Raw genomic sequence first — 16,858 nt, 5'->3', positions numbered from 1 at the left:
CCTACACATACGTCATGTCCTAGTATGAGCGAATAGGGGAAGGGGCTCAACGTCACGTGATGCCTTTGTAAAGTGTATAATTGTCCTTGTGCTGTTGATATCACCTCAGCAAATTAAAGATTCATTTTGAGTTGAAAAGCCTTTATTTCTTTTATTTTTCTGTTGCATGTGGCCTTGTGGGTGCACTCCCCGGGGTCCCTCGCCGCCCTTTTAAACTGCAAATGTAATCTGTTTAGAAAAGTTCATACAGTACATATACACAACATATTAACACTACCATATGACAGCATTTGGCAACATATTCCGTACATCAGCATAAATAATTATAAGCAAAATAAATTTCAAAATAAAATCCACTGTCTCTTTAGGTATTGTACAATAAAGATACATTGGCCTATTGTTTGGTAAACTGACCAGTGAGGTGTCCTGCGTGGTACAACAATACAATACAATTCACTTTAATTTAATTTACAAACATCTCTGCAGTGCTCATGTACTTTCAAGTGCAACAGTATCAGTTGTATCAACATGCAAGTTGCATTAATTTACTCACTGTCCAATTTTGATAAAACACTTCCACATTGAGTCAGTTGCACCCATTTTCAACATATGTTCAATGTAGGCTAATTGGTCCTCCTCACTAATTCTCATTATAATTTGGTACCATTTTTGTCTACTCAGTCTGTGTCTCAGAGGAGGGCTGTGGACAGTTCAGAAACTACCAGTGAAATAAATCATTGATGGAGAATCCAAGCTGAAAACGGCAGGCTTTCTGAACAGTCCACAGCCCTCCTCTGAGACTCAGACCGAGTAGACGAAAATGGTACCATATTATAATGGGCATTACTAGTGAGGACCAATGATATGAAGATAGGCTGAAAATGGCTGTGAAATTACTATAATGTTGCATATAACAAGTCTTGAATATTAGTGGATGTGTTAAATTACAGGATAATGTGATGCATCACATATGAACTCCCTGAAGGAAAACCCATCTTCATGAACCATTGTTCCCACGACTTAGCTGCAATGCTGTGCAATATGAAACATCCATACATGGCATCAGAATGACCCCTGAAATCACATTAGAAGAAAGGATATACTCTCATTCAAATGTCATAAAGTATTGTCTGATTTGTGATAGTTTTTTAGTTTCTTTTTCTTTTGTGTCTGTGCTTATTGGAAAGAGAGAGAGAGAGAGAGAGATGGGCTAATAGTGATCTTGAATGTAGAAATGTAGAACCAAATTAAAATAAAATAAAAATAAGAGACAGTGGGGAAAATATATGATGAACTGAAACTTGTAAAACAAGCCCAAATACATGCTCTGAGTAAGATATTTGTCCCTTGATGACAGAGTTTAGGTCCACAGAAATGCTGTATCGAGCAAAGGCATTTCATTTGATGCAGCCGAACACCTGCTGCATAGCCTACAGTATATTTACAGTAGATTTCAAATAAAGGCAGCTGCTCTAATCAATAAATTTATAAAACCACTGGACAGTGACTATAGACATGTTATGGTTTGTCATGTCATTATCCTTATAAGAGGACCAGACATGTGACATCATATCCTAGGTGTGTCGTCGTGTGTGAGATAAGTGGGGAAAACGTTGTGGAGTGGTTGTACGCTTGCAGTTGCTACTAGCTACTGACACAATGAAGTACAGTGTTATTTTGTATTGATTTTCCCTGTGTAGTGGTTATCATCATAACATACTAAGAAAACGCTGTGTTGCTAGTGAGAGGGAGACTGCTATAAAATGTTCTACAGAAGCACTGGCACTTTGACATTAACCTTATAAACAGTGGCTATACAGTAAGCACATTATTAAACAAAGGGCTGTTCCAGTTTGTGTTATTGTTGTTCATGTGGTGTCATCCTCATTATCTTTCTTGTCCTTTGCTTTGTCGGCTTCTTCGTGTGACAGACAGAAGAGTCCCAGTTAGGTCTCTACTTTCCCGTATGTCCCCTCTGGAGGGCGGTAGTGCTTAGGAAAGGCTTTCAGTTGCAGAGAATTAAAGGCGTATTTACGGCATCCCACATTCTTCATGGTGTTCTCCCTCCTGCAGCCTTCACTGTAGGGTAAGAGGGTGCAAATAACGCGGATGAATTACTTACAGTGCTTTGACATAGCTTCATTATTACAACATTCCCATTGGCTTTGTCACAGTAACAACACTGTCCTGTCTAACTGTGAGTGAGTTTGACATGATATATAGCTGACCTGCGCATGCAGTCCAGGGCCTGCAAGAAGACCTGTGGGGCCAGGGCATGTTCAGCCTGAAGGATTTGGCATTGCTCCAGAGTCAGAGACATGGCGGTGCGGTCCTTTGCACTCTTGCAGCTGGTGAAACGCACCCCGTTCAGACGACGGCATGCCTAGGATGTGGGGAAAAGAAGAGCAGAAGATAATGAATAGTTGAGTAAAATTGCCAATGAAAAGCATAGGAGATGCACAAACAAGAGTGTCTACCTCTGCTGCCTGCCATAGAATCTCCACATTCTTGCTCTTCTTGGCGTTGACATTCTGGCTCAGTAGCTTAAGCAGCTCAGGCAGACTGGTCGTGCTCCGGCAGCGAGGGAGGCCTGGGAAGAGGAAGCAAATGGAAGATCAAATGAGAGTTATAAGCAGGGGGAGATATGGCCATGGACATGGCCATAACACCAAATAATACAAATGTATTACTTGGTGATCATGGCCATGTGAAAGTATGTTAAGAGATTTACTCACTATCCTCTGGTAGGACCTCTTTAAACTGGTCGTAGTATGAGGATAGCCGAGCCATGCTTTCCATATTGATCACTTCTTGCAGTGATGTGTCTCCAAACCTGGGGACACATAGAAACATTATAGTGGAAAACAATTCACGGACATTACAGCTTATTGTATTGAAAAAGTATTTCTGCACATAACTTAAGTAAGGTTAGTTTTATGAAATGTCATCATCGTCCTACTGCATAAGAAGGCCCTGGCTGCGTTTAATTTCCCATAATCTAATAAGCAAGCTTGGAGAAATGCACATGATACAGTGAAGCACGATGGATGAATTTGACTGTTATTACTGAAAATCTGTTCATATAAATCATGAAGTGATGGGGCTTCAGTTGCCATTGCAATTTCTCCTTGAATGAGATTAATTCACCAGAAGCTTACAAAACTAGATCACTCCAATCCTCATTCAAGGCTTCTCACCACTTACTTTTATCCATAGCCCTCTAACTAGGGTTGGGCAATAAACAGAAAATATATCGAAACTGACATTTAGAAGCAGGTATTATATTCCTGAACATTTGCAGAAGTCGGGTTTCTTTGCCACATAACATTTCACATGACATCTCAATGCTCCCACTCTATCCTGTGTATACAGAATGTAATTTTGGTCACTCACTTCTCAGCCAAGGTCTGCTGTTCATTGATGCCCACATTAAACATTATAGGCTGCACGCGCAGCAGCATCCCATTCTGGATCTCCCGTGGCAACGTGTCAAACAGCGCACCCGGCATTGGAACCCTTACGTTGAAGCCGTCCCTGTTGCCTGTGATGACTGGCAGCATGTCTGGGCCAAAGACTGAAGTTGCTTGCGTCACTTTAAAGGTGACATTCCTCAGGTCCATCACTCCCACACACATATCCTCCAACATGGCCAGTTCCTCCCCTTTTAGAGAGATAGGTTAACAAACAGTTGAGCCGCCACTACTGCCAACACGCAGCCAACATAAACGCACACATTCACATCCTTTCTAGTAGTGAAAATCATCCTTTTTACCATAGGTGCTGAGCAGGCCCTCGTACTGCACCAGCAGGCCGATAGTGTAGAGCTGCCTGAGGAAGCCGTTGTCACTGAGGGAGTTCCTCAGTTTGATGACAAAGCCACAGATCAGAGCCGCCAGCTGAAATCACCAAGTCTCATTATTACTACCCAAACACTAAATGCCTGTACCTGTATGGTTGTACGCTATGTGTATGAATGACGGCATAACTACTGCACTATAGGGAAGCATTTGTGTATCCAACACTAAAGGCTGACTGACCGTCTGACAGAAAACCACGTCGCGGCGGTACTGCAGAGTGATCCTCATGGCGATGGTGGGAGCATCATCCTGCATCAGCAGAAACACCATGGCCTTCTTGGCTTTGTCACTCATCAGAGACACACAGTCTGTCAGTGTGGCGAGCAGAGGGTACAGCGCCTCGCTCCATTCACCTGGAAATATGATCTCAGGGTTAAAAACTAAGCTCTTTTTAGCACAAGAAAGATTTGTATGTAGAAACATAAGTAGCTTATATATCTCTCTTACCTGGTGAAGCCTTTTCTACCGCTTGGCTACCTAGAGTTGAAAGAAAGTAATGAATAAACGTATATATTTAGATTGTAACAGCAGAGCTCCATCTCTCCTTTCAAACTACCAACCACTCACACGCTACACTACTGCAGTTTAGATGACTTAGAAGAAAGAAAAATATATATATATATATTTTTGAGTCATTTGCCAATTCCCTCACATGTACTGCAGGACTGTTGCTGCCAACCCCCACTGTTGTCTTGGGGAGGGAATAGACAACCAATCTCAATTCATACACATGGAGTTGCCAGCCGCTTCTTTTCACCTGACAGAGAAGAGATCCAGGTAGAGCGTAGCGTGTGTGGAGGTTCACGCTACATCTCCCCCAGTTCCCCTCCCTGCTGAACAGGCGCCCCGATCAACCAGTAGGAGTTGCTAGTGCAGCGACAAGGGCTTCCCACCCATGAACCCTTCCAACTATGTTCTTGGGAGCGTCTCCCTGATGTCCTGTTTAGAGAACAAATTCAAGTGAGTATGAGAATGAACCTACAATTCTCTCCTACAGGGTGAGGTAGGCATGCAGGACTCTGATGAAACAAAGATGATAATGATGATGATGATGATGATGATGATGACGACGATGATGATGGTGGTGGTGGTGGTGGTGTTGATGCTGATAGGAGACCCTTCTCTTTATGCTCAGGATGTATCCAGAAAGCTTCCCGGTTTCTATGGATACCTCATGAGATTAACGTAGATATTTACAAACCAATTATGCAAAGATTGTACTTTATTGTGTGTAGTGTATGCGTGCACGTGCACGTGTTTGTGTGTGTGTGTGTGTGTGTGTGTGTGTGTGTGTGTGTGTGTGTGTGTGTGTGTGTGTGTGTGTGTGTGTGTGTGTGTGTGTGTGTGTGCATGCGTGTGCGTGTGTGTGTGCGTGTGCGTGTGCGTGTGCGTGTGCGTGTGCGTGTGCGTGTGCGTGTTTGTGTGTGTGTGCGTGCATGTGTGTGTACCTTTCTTGGTAGCACTACTTGGCTCGTCATTAGCAAGTGAAAAGACATCATCAGAGCTGCTGTCACTCTGGAGTGTGTCCTTTTGGAGCAATCGGTCCACCTTCTGAATCACACACTCCAGACTCTTATCAACGTTCATCCAAACCTTCTCCTACACACACACATAACGCACACATTAAATGAAAAAGCATATCTAACATTACATAGACTTTTAAGAGACTGATATGAACAGTGCTTACCCATTCTTCTTCGTTCCAGTCAGTATGTAAGGAGGTGCGCTTGCTTCTTCTCCCCTCGCCTCCCTCTGGGTGGGCTCCATGACGAGACGGCGAGATGGCAGGGCGAGACGGCGAGGTCGGATGGCGGGACGGAGAGCGGGAGGGCGAGCGAGAGGAGGGCGAGCGAGAGGAGGGCGAGCGAGAGGAGGGCGATAGGGAGGTCGAGGAGGGCGACGGGGTACTTTGCAGACCAATTAACTCTGGCCGAGCTGCAGACAGGGCCAGGATGGCTGAGGACAGGAGCTTGGAGTCACACACCGTCACCAGCTGCCGAGTCTAAAGTGCAAGGAAGGGGGCCAGACAGAGACAGGTGAGAGAAGAGGGTTTGTGGTGGTTGATTTCATCATTTGGGAATGTATGGATGGTAAATGGACAATAACAATAGCAACATTGACAATAGCAATAAAGTTATAGGAAATAGTTTGAACAAGAAAGAGAATGTATAGAATTGAATTAAAGGGACATTGGAGTTCCCTTTGGAATGCGTTGAAGTTCAACATTGTATACTGTAATGGTGATACCTGCCGCACTAATCGCTTGCAAACGGTAGCATTAATACCTTTGAGGTTGTGATATATCATAATTATATCACACTATGATTTCATCATGATATGCCACAGCCTCTCGTCTACTATTATGTTATTGGTCCATTTGTAATGGACATGATGTTTTGCCCAGGGACTATAGATGGAAATTAGCTAGTAGTAAAATCTGGTACGAAGCATATTTTCTCTCGCTCGAGAATAATGTATCCTTTACATGGTCCCCGATACAAATAAACGAATACATGAAATAAATGACTTTTTCTTTTTCATTCTTTTTTTGGAACATTATATTTCTTCGATTTTTCCAAATAATAGAATAGACACTAATTGTAATACAAAATGAGCACATCATCAGTCACCACAACCCCCCTCCCCATTACTGGTATCTAAAGACATTACTTCTTAAGTAGAAGAGGCAGAGGAGAAGATAAAAAAAACTTCAGATGCAGGACATGCACCACAATAGTAAAAATAATAGCAAGGCATACTGATTGAGCCCTGTGTTATAGTACCTTCTCTTTGAGGATGGCCAGGGTTCTCTCAAGAGCGTTGGCTGAGCGCTCCTTGGCTGCACGTGACAGACGCTCAGCGTAGTAACACACCTGGGTCTTCTGAGTGTTAATTTGACCAATCAGCTCCTTCGCTCTCACAATGTCCTGAGGCAGGTACGCCGGTGCCTTAGAGCCGGAGCCAGAGCTGTGGAGAACACGCATGCGTGAGCGGATCACCTAAGATAAAGGTGTTTAGGTGGGCGAAAGTCAGCAGGACTGGTACTCTGTACCGGTGAGTACTGGTCAAATTAAAGCACTATCTGCAACAACAATGTTGTTCTTGAGAGTAAGTACATCTACAGGCGCCGTAATGTTTGTATAATGTATAATAGCTTGTCTCCTGCGCATGTAGACAGCAGCATTATAAAATGCAGAACGTAACTGCACAACAGCTGCTAACAAGGTCATTAATGCCTGTAATTTGGGATCCACGTTGAATTAATCACTGGCAGTCAAGACCTAATCAGGAAGTGAAAGTGGATGTGTGCCTCATCGTTTTGAAAAGGTCTCCGCTACTGCCCGTCTAAAGTGCAGTGCCACAGTTTTCAAAATAAAAGTCAACAGTGTTTTCAAAAGTCTCCACTTTCGAAGGTCACATGTGATATGGATTAATATGGATGATAGGTGCAAAGGGTATGTTTTCAAACACATATTCTAGTGTACATACATGTAGACTAAGTAAAACAATCACATGGTACATGGCAATGACACAAAACACGTACACAACCTCATGCGTCGCAGAGCATTGCGTATAATCTCACCTTTCCTCCTCATAAGCTCTGATCAAGTAAGGGTGAGAAAAACAGATGAAGAACATGTTTGTTATCTAATTATGAAGCTGAATGTCCTCCATCAAACACAGAGGCACTTGGTGGTATACAGCAGTGGTTCTCAACCTGTAGTTGAGAACATGATTTTTTTTTTGGGGGGGGTGTCCCCAGATGACAGTGAAGTGACAATTGAAGGACTTTTAAGACGTTTTACTACCTAAAAAACTTTAAAGGTAGGGTAAGTGATATTTTTTGGTTAAAACAAAAAGTATTTTGTTAAAAGGTTAAAATACTATATTCTGATAGTAATCATTGCTATAGAGTGTTTGTTCAGTAACAGGAGTCTCCCTGTCTCTCCAGCTCTTTAATAAACAGAAAATAATTTTTTCGGTAGGTGTCAAAATCTCAGCCAATCAGGAGAAAGTACCCATTTTTAAGCTTCATTTGTATAGTGTTCCAGTTCCAATTTTGTCTGCTCATTTCTTAGTGTCATCACTTCCAATTCCACTTGTTTAATCTGTATCCTGATTGAGTTCTCTGTCCTGGTTGGATAAAATTGGAAATGAAACTGAAACTGAAACGAAAATGCATTTTCTGTTTAATAAAGAGGTGGAGAGACAAGGAGACTCCTAATACTGAACAAACACTCTATAGCAATGAGTACTATCAGAATATAGAGCTATTTAACAATTATTTTAACCAACGCAAATCACTTACCCTACCTTTAATGAAATGAAAAAAGACCATTACTGTATCAAAAGAAATCAACAAACTATTCTATAAAAACTGGTCAAACACTGGCCAAATTGTCAAATAATAATAAGAAAGAGGCAAGAATTGTGAAAATAGCAGAACTACAAGCTCACACCGCCTCACAACGTGAGGCGCTGTGAGCTTGTAGATCTGCTATTTTCACAATATTTATCTGTGGAACCGAGTCAAACTACATGCAATGCCTCAACTCCTACAATTCCAAGTGCTTGTCAGGGTGGGGGGTCCCCAGTTCAAATTATTATTATTTTTGGGGGTCGCGGCCTGAAAAGGTTAAGAACCACTGTTATACAGTACTTACTGCTTCTTGGCCTCTTCCAGCTTGTGGATCAATTTCCGGAGGCCGCAGCTTTTAAAGCCTTGATGGTGTGCTGCGGGGGCACCAATGGTCACTACGTCATACGTCCAATCTGAGAGAGAGAGAATATTTCATAGGTTAACGCTAACTCAAGATTTTCTGTGTCCATGAGCACAGGCAGAGATGAGCGTAGATCACCTACCATAGCCAGACTCCCCCTGTACTCTCATTCTCTGGACGTGTAAGTTAGTGGGGATAAATTCCAACTTTTTCTCTGCTTTCAAGGTACTAGATTTAAATGAGGGGCCTGGAAGGGAACGTTAAGAAAGAGAGATCATTTTTAATACAGTGCAGAGACAGACAAGGTGATGTTCAAATGATGTTTGTGGATGTTATGATACTGGTGTTCATATATGGTTCTTCTGACCCTTGTATTCATGCAGGTCACTGATGGTCTCCTGGTAGGTGAGGATGATAGTCTGGTACTGAGTGATGATCTCCCTCCTCAGGTTCTCCCAACATGGGGAAAGCTCACCCAGCTCTTCGAACTCACACACCCTGTTTCACATAAACACACACACACAGACACAGACACAGACACACGCACACGCACACGCACACGCACACGCGCACGCGCACGCGCACGCGCACACACACACACACACACACACACACACACACACACACACACACACACACACACACACACACACACACACACACACACACACAGACACAGACACAGACACAGACACAGAACACAACATATCTTTGAATACATAAATTCAAGCTATAGAGGGCAAGCAGGTTGAAGAGCTGTGAGTTTGACACTAAAGCCTTATGGTCTGGGCCTCTGTTCAACAAAGGTGGTAGTATGTTGTTGTTTAAATACCTTTCCCTTTATTGCTATCATGAAATGGTGTTTTCACTGCGGAAGAACATACAGTAATGCTGCATTATGGAGAGACTATTTCTAATCTTGTGATGTTCTTGGAGCTCTGACCTCACAGCTAGTACAAGCCACTCGGTCTGTTAGTCGATTTTCGAGTGCAAACGGAAAGCAGGTCGCAGTTAATCACAGATCACGTGCCTGGTGTCCATTTATGCGATATACTGCACAATGTATGTTGTTCATGGCGCTGGTTTCCATTTAACCTCTTTCAACCTGGCGTCCCTATTTTGGGCATGTCATTATAGGCGGCATTTCTCTTTTTCTTCTACATTTTCCAAAAACAACGAAAAGAGCCACAAGCTCACAATGCATCGTGGTGCGATGTGGTGCGAGCTTTTGAATCGTCTATTTTATGAAATATATATGACAAAGTATATAGGGCTCATGTGGTTAAAATGGACCATAAAGGACTCTCTTAACCCATTGAAACCAGGAAAGCATCTGTGTCATTTTAGATTTTTTTGCATTGGCTATTAAAAAATACCAGATATCGAAAAATGTTGAAAGTGTGAGAACTACTGATTTAGAAGGCATTTGTAGAATCGGGTTCTACAGGGTTCATCGGCTTAATGGGTTCATCTTAACCAGGCCATGACTCTGACTCCGGCTTGCATAATACACACACACACACACACACTTGAATGAAGATGCATGCTACCTGACGGCATCTTCTTCCAGCAGCAGTTTAACAAATTGCCGAGGGATGTGCAGGGAGAGAACGCTCTCCGCCATCTGCTCCAGGATCCGCAGGTGGTTGCCATCCGTAGTGGGGAAGCGGTACATCCGGGACATAATGCCTCCAAACACTGAACCGTAAACCAACAAAAGGAATTGCATAAATGAATTTCACCCACTCCTTTACACTTGGTGTAAACTTGTGACAATAAGGTTGAACTTGAACTGGCTGCTGGTAATGCTAGGTAATGTTTATTTATTTTTTTAGGCTAATCTTTTATTCATACACTCACCTGCCTTCAGCAGTGGGTCTTTACATAGAGAGGCAGACTTGGACCTGATGGCCATTGATTCAGTCAGGCTCTCGTCAACCGGTAGCACCATCTGATTACACCACCACGCAAACACACACACGTGTACCCACACATTCATATTTGTGACAGGATGTGATTGAATGTGTCGCAAGAAGGCAAACGTGCGTAAATCAAGAAATGTTGAATAATCCACTTTCTGCTCCATTTCGACAAACAGCAGTTTTAGTATCACAAAGTACTTGTCCTTAAACTGCTGTGAGAGGCATGAGATATAACAGGTATGAGCTTATTTATCTGAGCTTTAACAATATTCAAATAAGCATATCTTCTTCAACGATTATCTGATTTCAATGGATGACACATCATTTGAAAGCTTACAATCTGCACTTTCATAAGCTGTCAAAAGAAACTGGAAAATGCCGTGCCCTACTTGCATCACACTCTATCACCCCCTGTCACATTTGCCTATGGTTATCTGTCCTACTTTTTCATGCAAAAGCAGTGAACAGGAAGAGCTAGTTGGGTGAAAGTAACTTCCCTATGGATCTGTCAGGATTAGGCAGGTGATAACAATACACTCGTGTCCTGACTATCCTTGAGCACAAAACAAGCCAAACCAAGCAAAATCCCAACACACAAACACACTTAAAAAATGGTTCTGTATGCTGTTGTCACAACGGAAAATTGAAATAATGGAGAGTAGATATATACAATACAATATATCCAGTATGTCTACCACAATTCCTCAGAATGGAGATGGAGAACTTTTTCCTGTTCACTCACCCGTCCATTGACAGTGTCTCCCCTCTGTAACCTAGCGACAGGAGTCCTCTGGTCCCGCCTCTCCTCTATCTGCCAAGCAATGATGGTGACATTGCCGACACGCTCGTTCTCCGCTGACCTGACACACACAGTGACATCGAGTACTGTCAGTCAACGTCCCAGAATCGCCGGCTTCAAAATGCCTCCTCGGCAATTATTTAGCCAAACACAGTGCTCTGTCTTATCACTGGTAGAGGATAAATGACCACAATCACACACAAACAATGGCGGTTCTTCAACCGTTCTTCAGCGGTTCTTTGGGGTGGTTGAGGTACTACTGTATGTAGCGCTGCTTCCGTACAAAGAACCTGTTCAGTCCCTGTATGGTTCTTTAGAGCAGTGGTTTTCAACCAAAGCATTTGAGCCACAGACCACCATTTGATGAGATTTAGACTCTCAGACCCAAGACTTGGAATATTTTGTTATCGTTGGATACGATTTGGTCCACAATTCCATGCTGTATTGATATTGATACCATAGGAGAGATAACAGGCAAACGTTGATCAAAATAACAATTCTTTAATGAAGTAATGCAGATGTTTAACGATAATTTAACTCTTGAGAGCGTAAAATGAAACCAAATGGGCCCGTAGGGGTTGAGAGTTAAATTAACGCCGAGGATTTTACAGTGTAGATTGGGGTCCCAGATATAGCAAATTGTATCAAATGGGGGTCTGTGGTCTCCAACTGAAAATAAAAAGGTTAGTGGTTTAGGCACCATTAATTGTTTGATATACTGTAGCACCATTTGGCAAAGGTGCTATAAACTCTAACACCTTTAAGATAGGTGCTATTGTATATACTGTAGTTCCAAAATAGGTTCCCTTATGATTACGAGCCAAAGAACCAATTTTAGTGCTACTTAGCACCATTTCTGTTTGGTACTACAATATGTAAATGTGAATTGTGTTTGTTACCTCAGAGCCAGGTGTAGTCTGTGGTGTTTGTCTTGTAGAACCTCCTTCACAGGAAACATGGCTGAACCTAGCATGTACATCTGACACACACAAACGCACCCACACACACACACACACACACACACACACACACACACACACACACACACACACACACACACACACACACACACACACACACACACACACACACACACACACACACACACACACATGAAAATAACAAGCAATGACTGTAAAGGTTACAGACAGAAAGAAAACGTGCTAATATCTTTTGAATATTCATTTATTCCGCCACAAGTGAGTTCTGCACACGGTCATGTTAGGAATACGTGTCATGTATTTAACTCATCAGATGAGGCATGCTTCAAACACATTTTCTCTACTGACTGCTTTATTACAAATGGGTGTGTTTGTGTGTGTACGTTCAATTAAATGGCTGAAGGTGCAAAATGGCGTTTGCTGAAGTTTTGTTAATAGGATTAATTCAATTAAACTCTACATATAAAATGCTGTACAGTATATCCATGTATCGTGGGTGAGAGTACGCAGGCATGTGACATGAGTCATGAGTCATGAGTCATTTCCTGGGGCTTTCTTTGCACGACTTTCTGTTTCAGCCTACCGGCCATGTGCTCAAGTGTTTCATAATGGTCTATTATTGTGTCTCCCAATTATGGTGGGAGATAAGAAAGACATGTACATTGGCACTTTTTTTACTTTTATATTTAATCGACATAAAGTATATGGTAGTTGTGAGAAGTGCTCACCGTGCCCTGAGAACGGTCCTTCACATCATATACAGAAAGCTTAATCTGAGTCTGCTGAGTGATCAGAGAGTCCTGGAAGAAAGCTATGCTGCTCAGGAAGATAGGGTTACTGGTACCCTAGATAAATAGATAGAGAGAGAGAGAGAGAGAGAGAGAGAGAGAGAGAGAGAGAGAGAGAGAGAGAGAGAGAGAGAGAGAGAGAGAGAGAGAGGGAGAGAGGGAGAGAGGGAGAGAGAGAGAGAGGGGAACATGTTCAAAGATTTTGTATTGTTTGAATGATGGGAGACGATAATGAAGTAGCACGATGATGCTTTTTGTACCTCAATGATCTCTGTTTGAGCGTGCTTGGTCCAGAAGGCCTGAGGCGGAGTGGTACAGCTGACTGCTACAAAGCTTGTAGGTTTATGGTCCAGTCCTGGGGTGACCAGCTCACTGCAGGCTGGGGAAGATCATAAACAGGAGGAGATTACAAATGATGACATTTTCAAACAGGCTTGTCTCTAATCCTAATGTAGCTATTGGGACCTACTGTATGCTGTATGTAAAAGCATTTATCTATGTAGCTTAGTGCTTGATAAACATGTAGACAAGCTGTGATGCTGTCAAGTTGAATAAGTAAATCGATTTTTGGGACTCTAGTCTCATGACTTACCCAAACTAAACTCCAGCACAGGTTCATCGGGGTCCTGGCTATTGCCTGACAGAAACAGAAGAGAAGACGGAGAAAGAGAAATAGAGAAACAAAGTGGTTAATTTTACAGCTCTGCCCCTTTAACATCAAAAAGCAAATAGGTTACCATGGTAGCAGGTTACTTAGTTACCTGAGAGAGTCAGCCCCATCATCTCAGCTGAGAGATCAAAGGTGTTGGCCCGGTAGACCGACCAGGGCCGATGGCGGGGGCTGCGTTCCTTCCCTGACATGGTGGTTAGAAGTCAGGGCTTAGGATGGGGTTCAGGACTGACAGGTTCAAGGTAAATGGTTCAGGTGGAATTGGGACACACAGCCCACACTGTTCTTTGTGTGGGTTCCTTGTCTTTACGTGTTTAGCTTTGTTGTATGTTGTTATCAGTAGTCACAGGTGAATCTGTGGACACAGACAGGACAACAACAAAAGGAATAGTTATTGCCTGTGCAGAAACAGATGCAGTGTGGACATTTTCGTCTTGCTGATATTGCTACGTTGGTGGCATTTCAATGGATAGAGTACAAAAGTGAAACCAGTGCATGTGAAAGCAAGAACCATGCTTTGACTCATTTAATGCATTATCACCATATTGTTACACTATACCACGTTTTGCATTTGATTAAACCTGGGCTATCCACATGCTTATAGAGATGATGGATTAATATCTACCCAAACATATATTTGTCATGGTGGTTGTACGTCATTTTGACTGTGAATAGGTGATTTCTTTATGCCACTTATTCTGTTCCCTCCGACAAAGTGCTAACAGGCAGTGGGAACAGGGTCTGTATTTGTCAAGTGTGACTTTTCTCAGACAGATGGGGGTGTGAAGACACATATGGAGCAGAGAAGTCAGATCTCACATCTTATTGTCTACTGAAAATTACTGTGCATAACTGTGAAAATAATGTACTTTGAAAATAGCAGTCTGCCTAGAGACAGCCAATGCGCGTACACAACTGCTAAATATTACACAAACAACAATATAAGTATGTAAGGAGTGCACACACACGCGCGCATGTACGCACACACGCACGCACGCACGCACGCACACACAGCTCTCATATCCATTATCCATGTTGGGTATGCAACCTAAACAGAGCAGGTAACACAAATGCCATAGTGCATGGCCTCTGCATGTCACAATATTGCAGCAGGAAAGTAGCTATTTCTGCACCAAGAAGACCAACTTGTAAGCCTTCTCTCTACCCCAAACACACAAGGGAAACAGCTAATGTCTCACCTTCTTCCTCCCCTTGCTCAGATTTTTTTTTATCCCCTACAGGATCTCCCAGGATCCTTCTCTTTACTTTTTATAAATATATAAACAGCAAAGATTTATTTTGTCTGTCTGTCTGTCTGTCTCTCCCTCTCTCTCTCGTTACATACCTCTTAGTCTTCTTCACTCGGCGGACTCTCTGTATTATTGAACTACAACAGACGATCAGTGGTTTCCTGGTGATAATTTCACGTACTGTGTGCTGATTTCAGAAAACTGAAAGAAAGCAGCACAGTACTGTCAAAGAGGAAGTAAAAATGCCTATAAAACAACAAATGGTTATCGTCTCCATAACAGAGTAGTGATAGTGATACTTTGGCAGCCTCTGAACCTGACAAGCTATAGCACCATTGCAAGTGACGGTGTCAGCATCCAGGCATTGCAGCCGAGCACACAATCACTACCAGATAGCTTGAACTAAATGCTGTACCTGTGGCTGTGAGCATTAATACAAACTCAGAATGAATGGCACGGTGTCAAAAAAAGAAGAGGAAAATATGAAAGATTAAAAGGGAGCAGCGCGTGTTCTCATGAAGACTGACCTGACCTGAGACTGCCTTTCCGAGCCCAACCTTTGCATATCCTGTGTGGTGGCATGTCGCCAATGCTTAGCTTGACACAATTTGTGCAATGCAGGCCAAGTGTGTCACATGCACAGGAACACACACGCGCACACGCACACACACACACACACACACACACACACACACACACACACACACACACACACACACACACACACACACACACACACACACACACACACACACACAGGTGTTTGCACATGTTTGTGTACTGGCCATATTGTGTGTCTTCATGTGTGCTGTATGTGTGGCTATTTGACATTGTGCGAGGCAACATTGATAAAGAGCCAACTGTGCGTATATGGCTGAGCATTCATGTGTAAGGAAGGACTTCAGCAATGGAGGTCTATTTTTACACGTGAGGCTGTTTTGACGTCACATACCATGTTTGGACATATGAGAATATTCTAACATCCATATAAACACAGCCGTGGACACAATTCCATAGACATGTAGTATATGTGAATGCTTCACAGGTACACATGACAGATACGTGCACACCTCCAGGAAGAGGTTTCACACATAGCACTTGTTGCCAGTTTAATCTCTATCTTGGCAGCTTCAAATTGGACCAAACAAGACGGGACAATACTGTGTGATGCTCTGCCTCATTAGGCTGTGTGTGTGGTGTGTTATTGTCAGTGGGGAACCGATAATAACATGCTGTAATCTCCGCTGCCTAGGGCAGCATGGGAAACTCTCTAGGAATCCTGCAGTGGCTCTAATGTGAAGTTACAGGGAGCCACTCAACATTGTCATTACATCTGTCGAACATCCATCACATATCCCTGCTGGCAGGGAAGGCGCTGAGTCAAGACACCCAGTGAGAGCGCTGTGCATGATGGGGCAGTAGTAGATAGAGGTGCTGAGGCAGGGAATTGATAGAGCTCTGAGGTGGCCCTTCAGGCATCTGTGCAAGAAACAATGGTAGCCAGCCCCATGGGGCGGCATGGCCTGGAGAGGAGAGGAAAGTAACCCAGTTTGGAAGGCTTGTGTTGTAAACCAGGCCCCCTGCATACATTGTCATCAACGGCTACACTGCAGTGTATCTCTGCTCTCCTTATTGCCTGCTCTCTCCTTTTCCCGCACTCTATAAATCATAATGTATGCGCCCCATAACTCACTTCTCTCTCTCTCTCACATTCGTCCTCTCTCAGATTTCTCAGTGTTATTGTTCATCGCCAGTCTTTCTCTTCCGCTCTTCTGCTTTGTCATCCACTGACGTCATTATGTATCTACATTTCTTTCCTCTTGCAGCTGTCTTCCTGTTCGCTATCCCCCTACAACCCCTCTGCTCTGCTCCATTTCCCCGTCTATTGATCCTGTAACGGTGCAGAGCTG

The 16,858-nt window shown here is 43.1% G+C and overlaps 1 protein-coding gene across 1 annotated transcript; it reads right to left on the bottom strand.

The window, feature by feature from the left end:
• Window positions 1–174: 174 nt before the first annotated feature.
• Window positions 175–15,169, bottom strand: inpp4aa (inositol polyphosphate-4-phosphatase type I Aa). The gene is made up of 24 exons (XM_080412593.1): window positions 15,044–15,169; window positions 13,790–14,053; window positions 13,621–13,665; window positions 13,289–13,407; window positions 12,969–13,085; window positions 12,199–12,278; window positions 11,243–11,360; window positions 10,439–10,529; window positions 10,129–10,276; window positions 8,946–9,076; window positions 8,721–8,825; window positions 8,522–8,630; window positions 6,641–6,824; window positions 5,545–5,859; window positions 5,306–5,456; window positions 4,840–5,028; window positions 4,305–4,334; window positions 4,038–4,210; window positions 3,773–3,896; window positions 3,394–3,661; window positions 2,736–2,833; window positions 2,478–2,590; window positions 2,229–2,383; window positions 175–2,079 (listed from the first exon to the last, which is right to left on the bottom strand). The coding sequence occupies exons 2-24, from the start codon at window positions 13,887–13,889 to the stop codon at window positions 1,947–1,949; spliced, it is 3,096 nt and encodes a 1,031-aa protein (XP_080268719.1). The 5' UTR covers window positions 13,890–14,053; window positions 15,044–15,169; the 3' UTR covers window positions 175–1,946.
• Window positions 15,170–16,858: the final 1,689 nt, after the last annotated feature.

This window comes from Gymnoscopelus braueri, assembly GCF_963280865.1.
Source record: "Gymnoscopelus braueri genome assembly, chromosome: 18".
In the NCBI taxonomy this organism is placed as follows: Eukaryota; Metazoa; Chordata; class Actinopteri; order Myctophiformes; family Myctophidae; genus Gymnoscopelus; species Gymnoscopelus braueri.
Note: the sequence above shows the minus strand (reverse complement) of the source record. Positions and strands in the feature narration are given on the sequence as shown.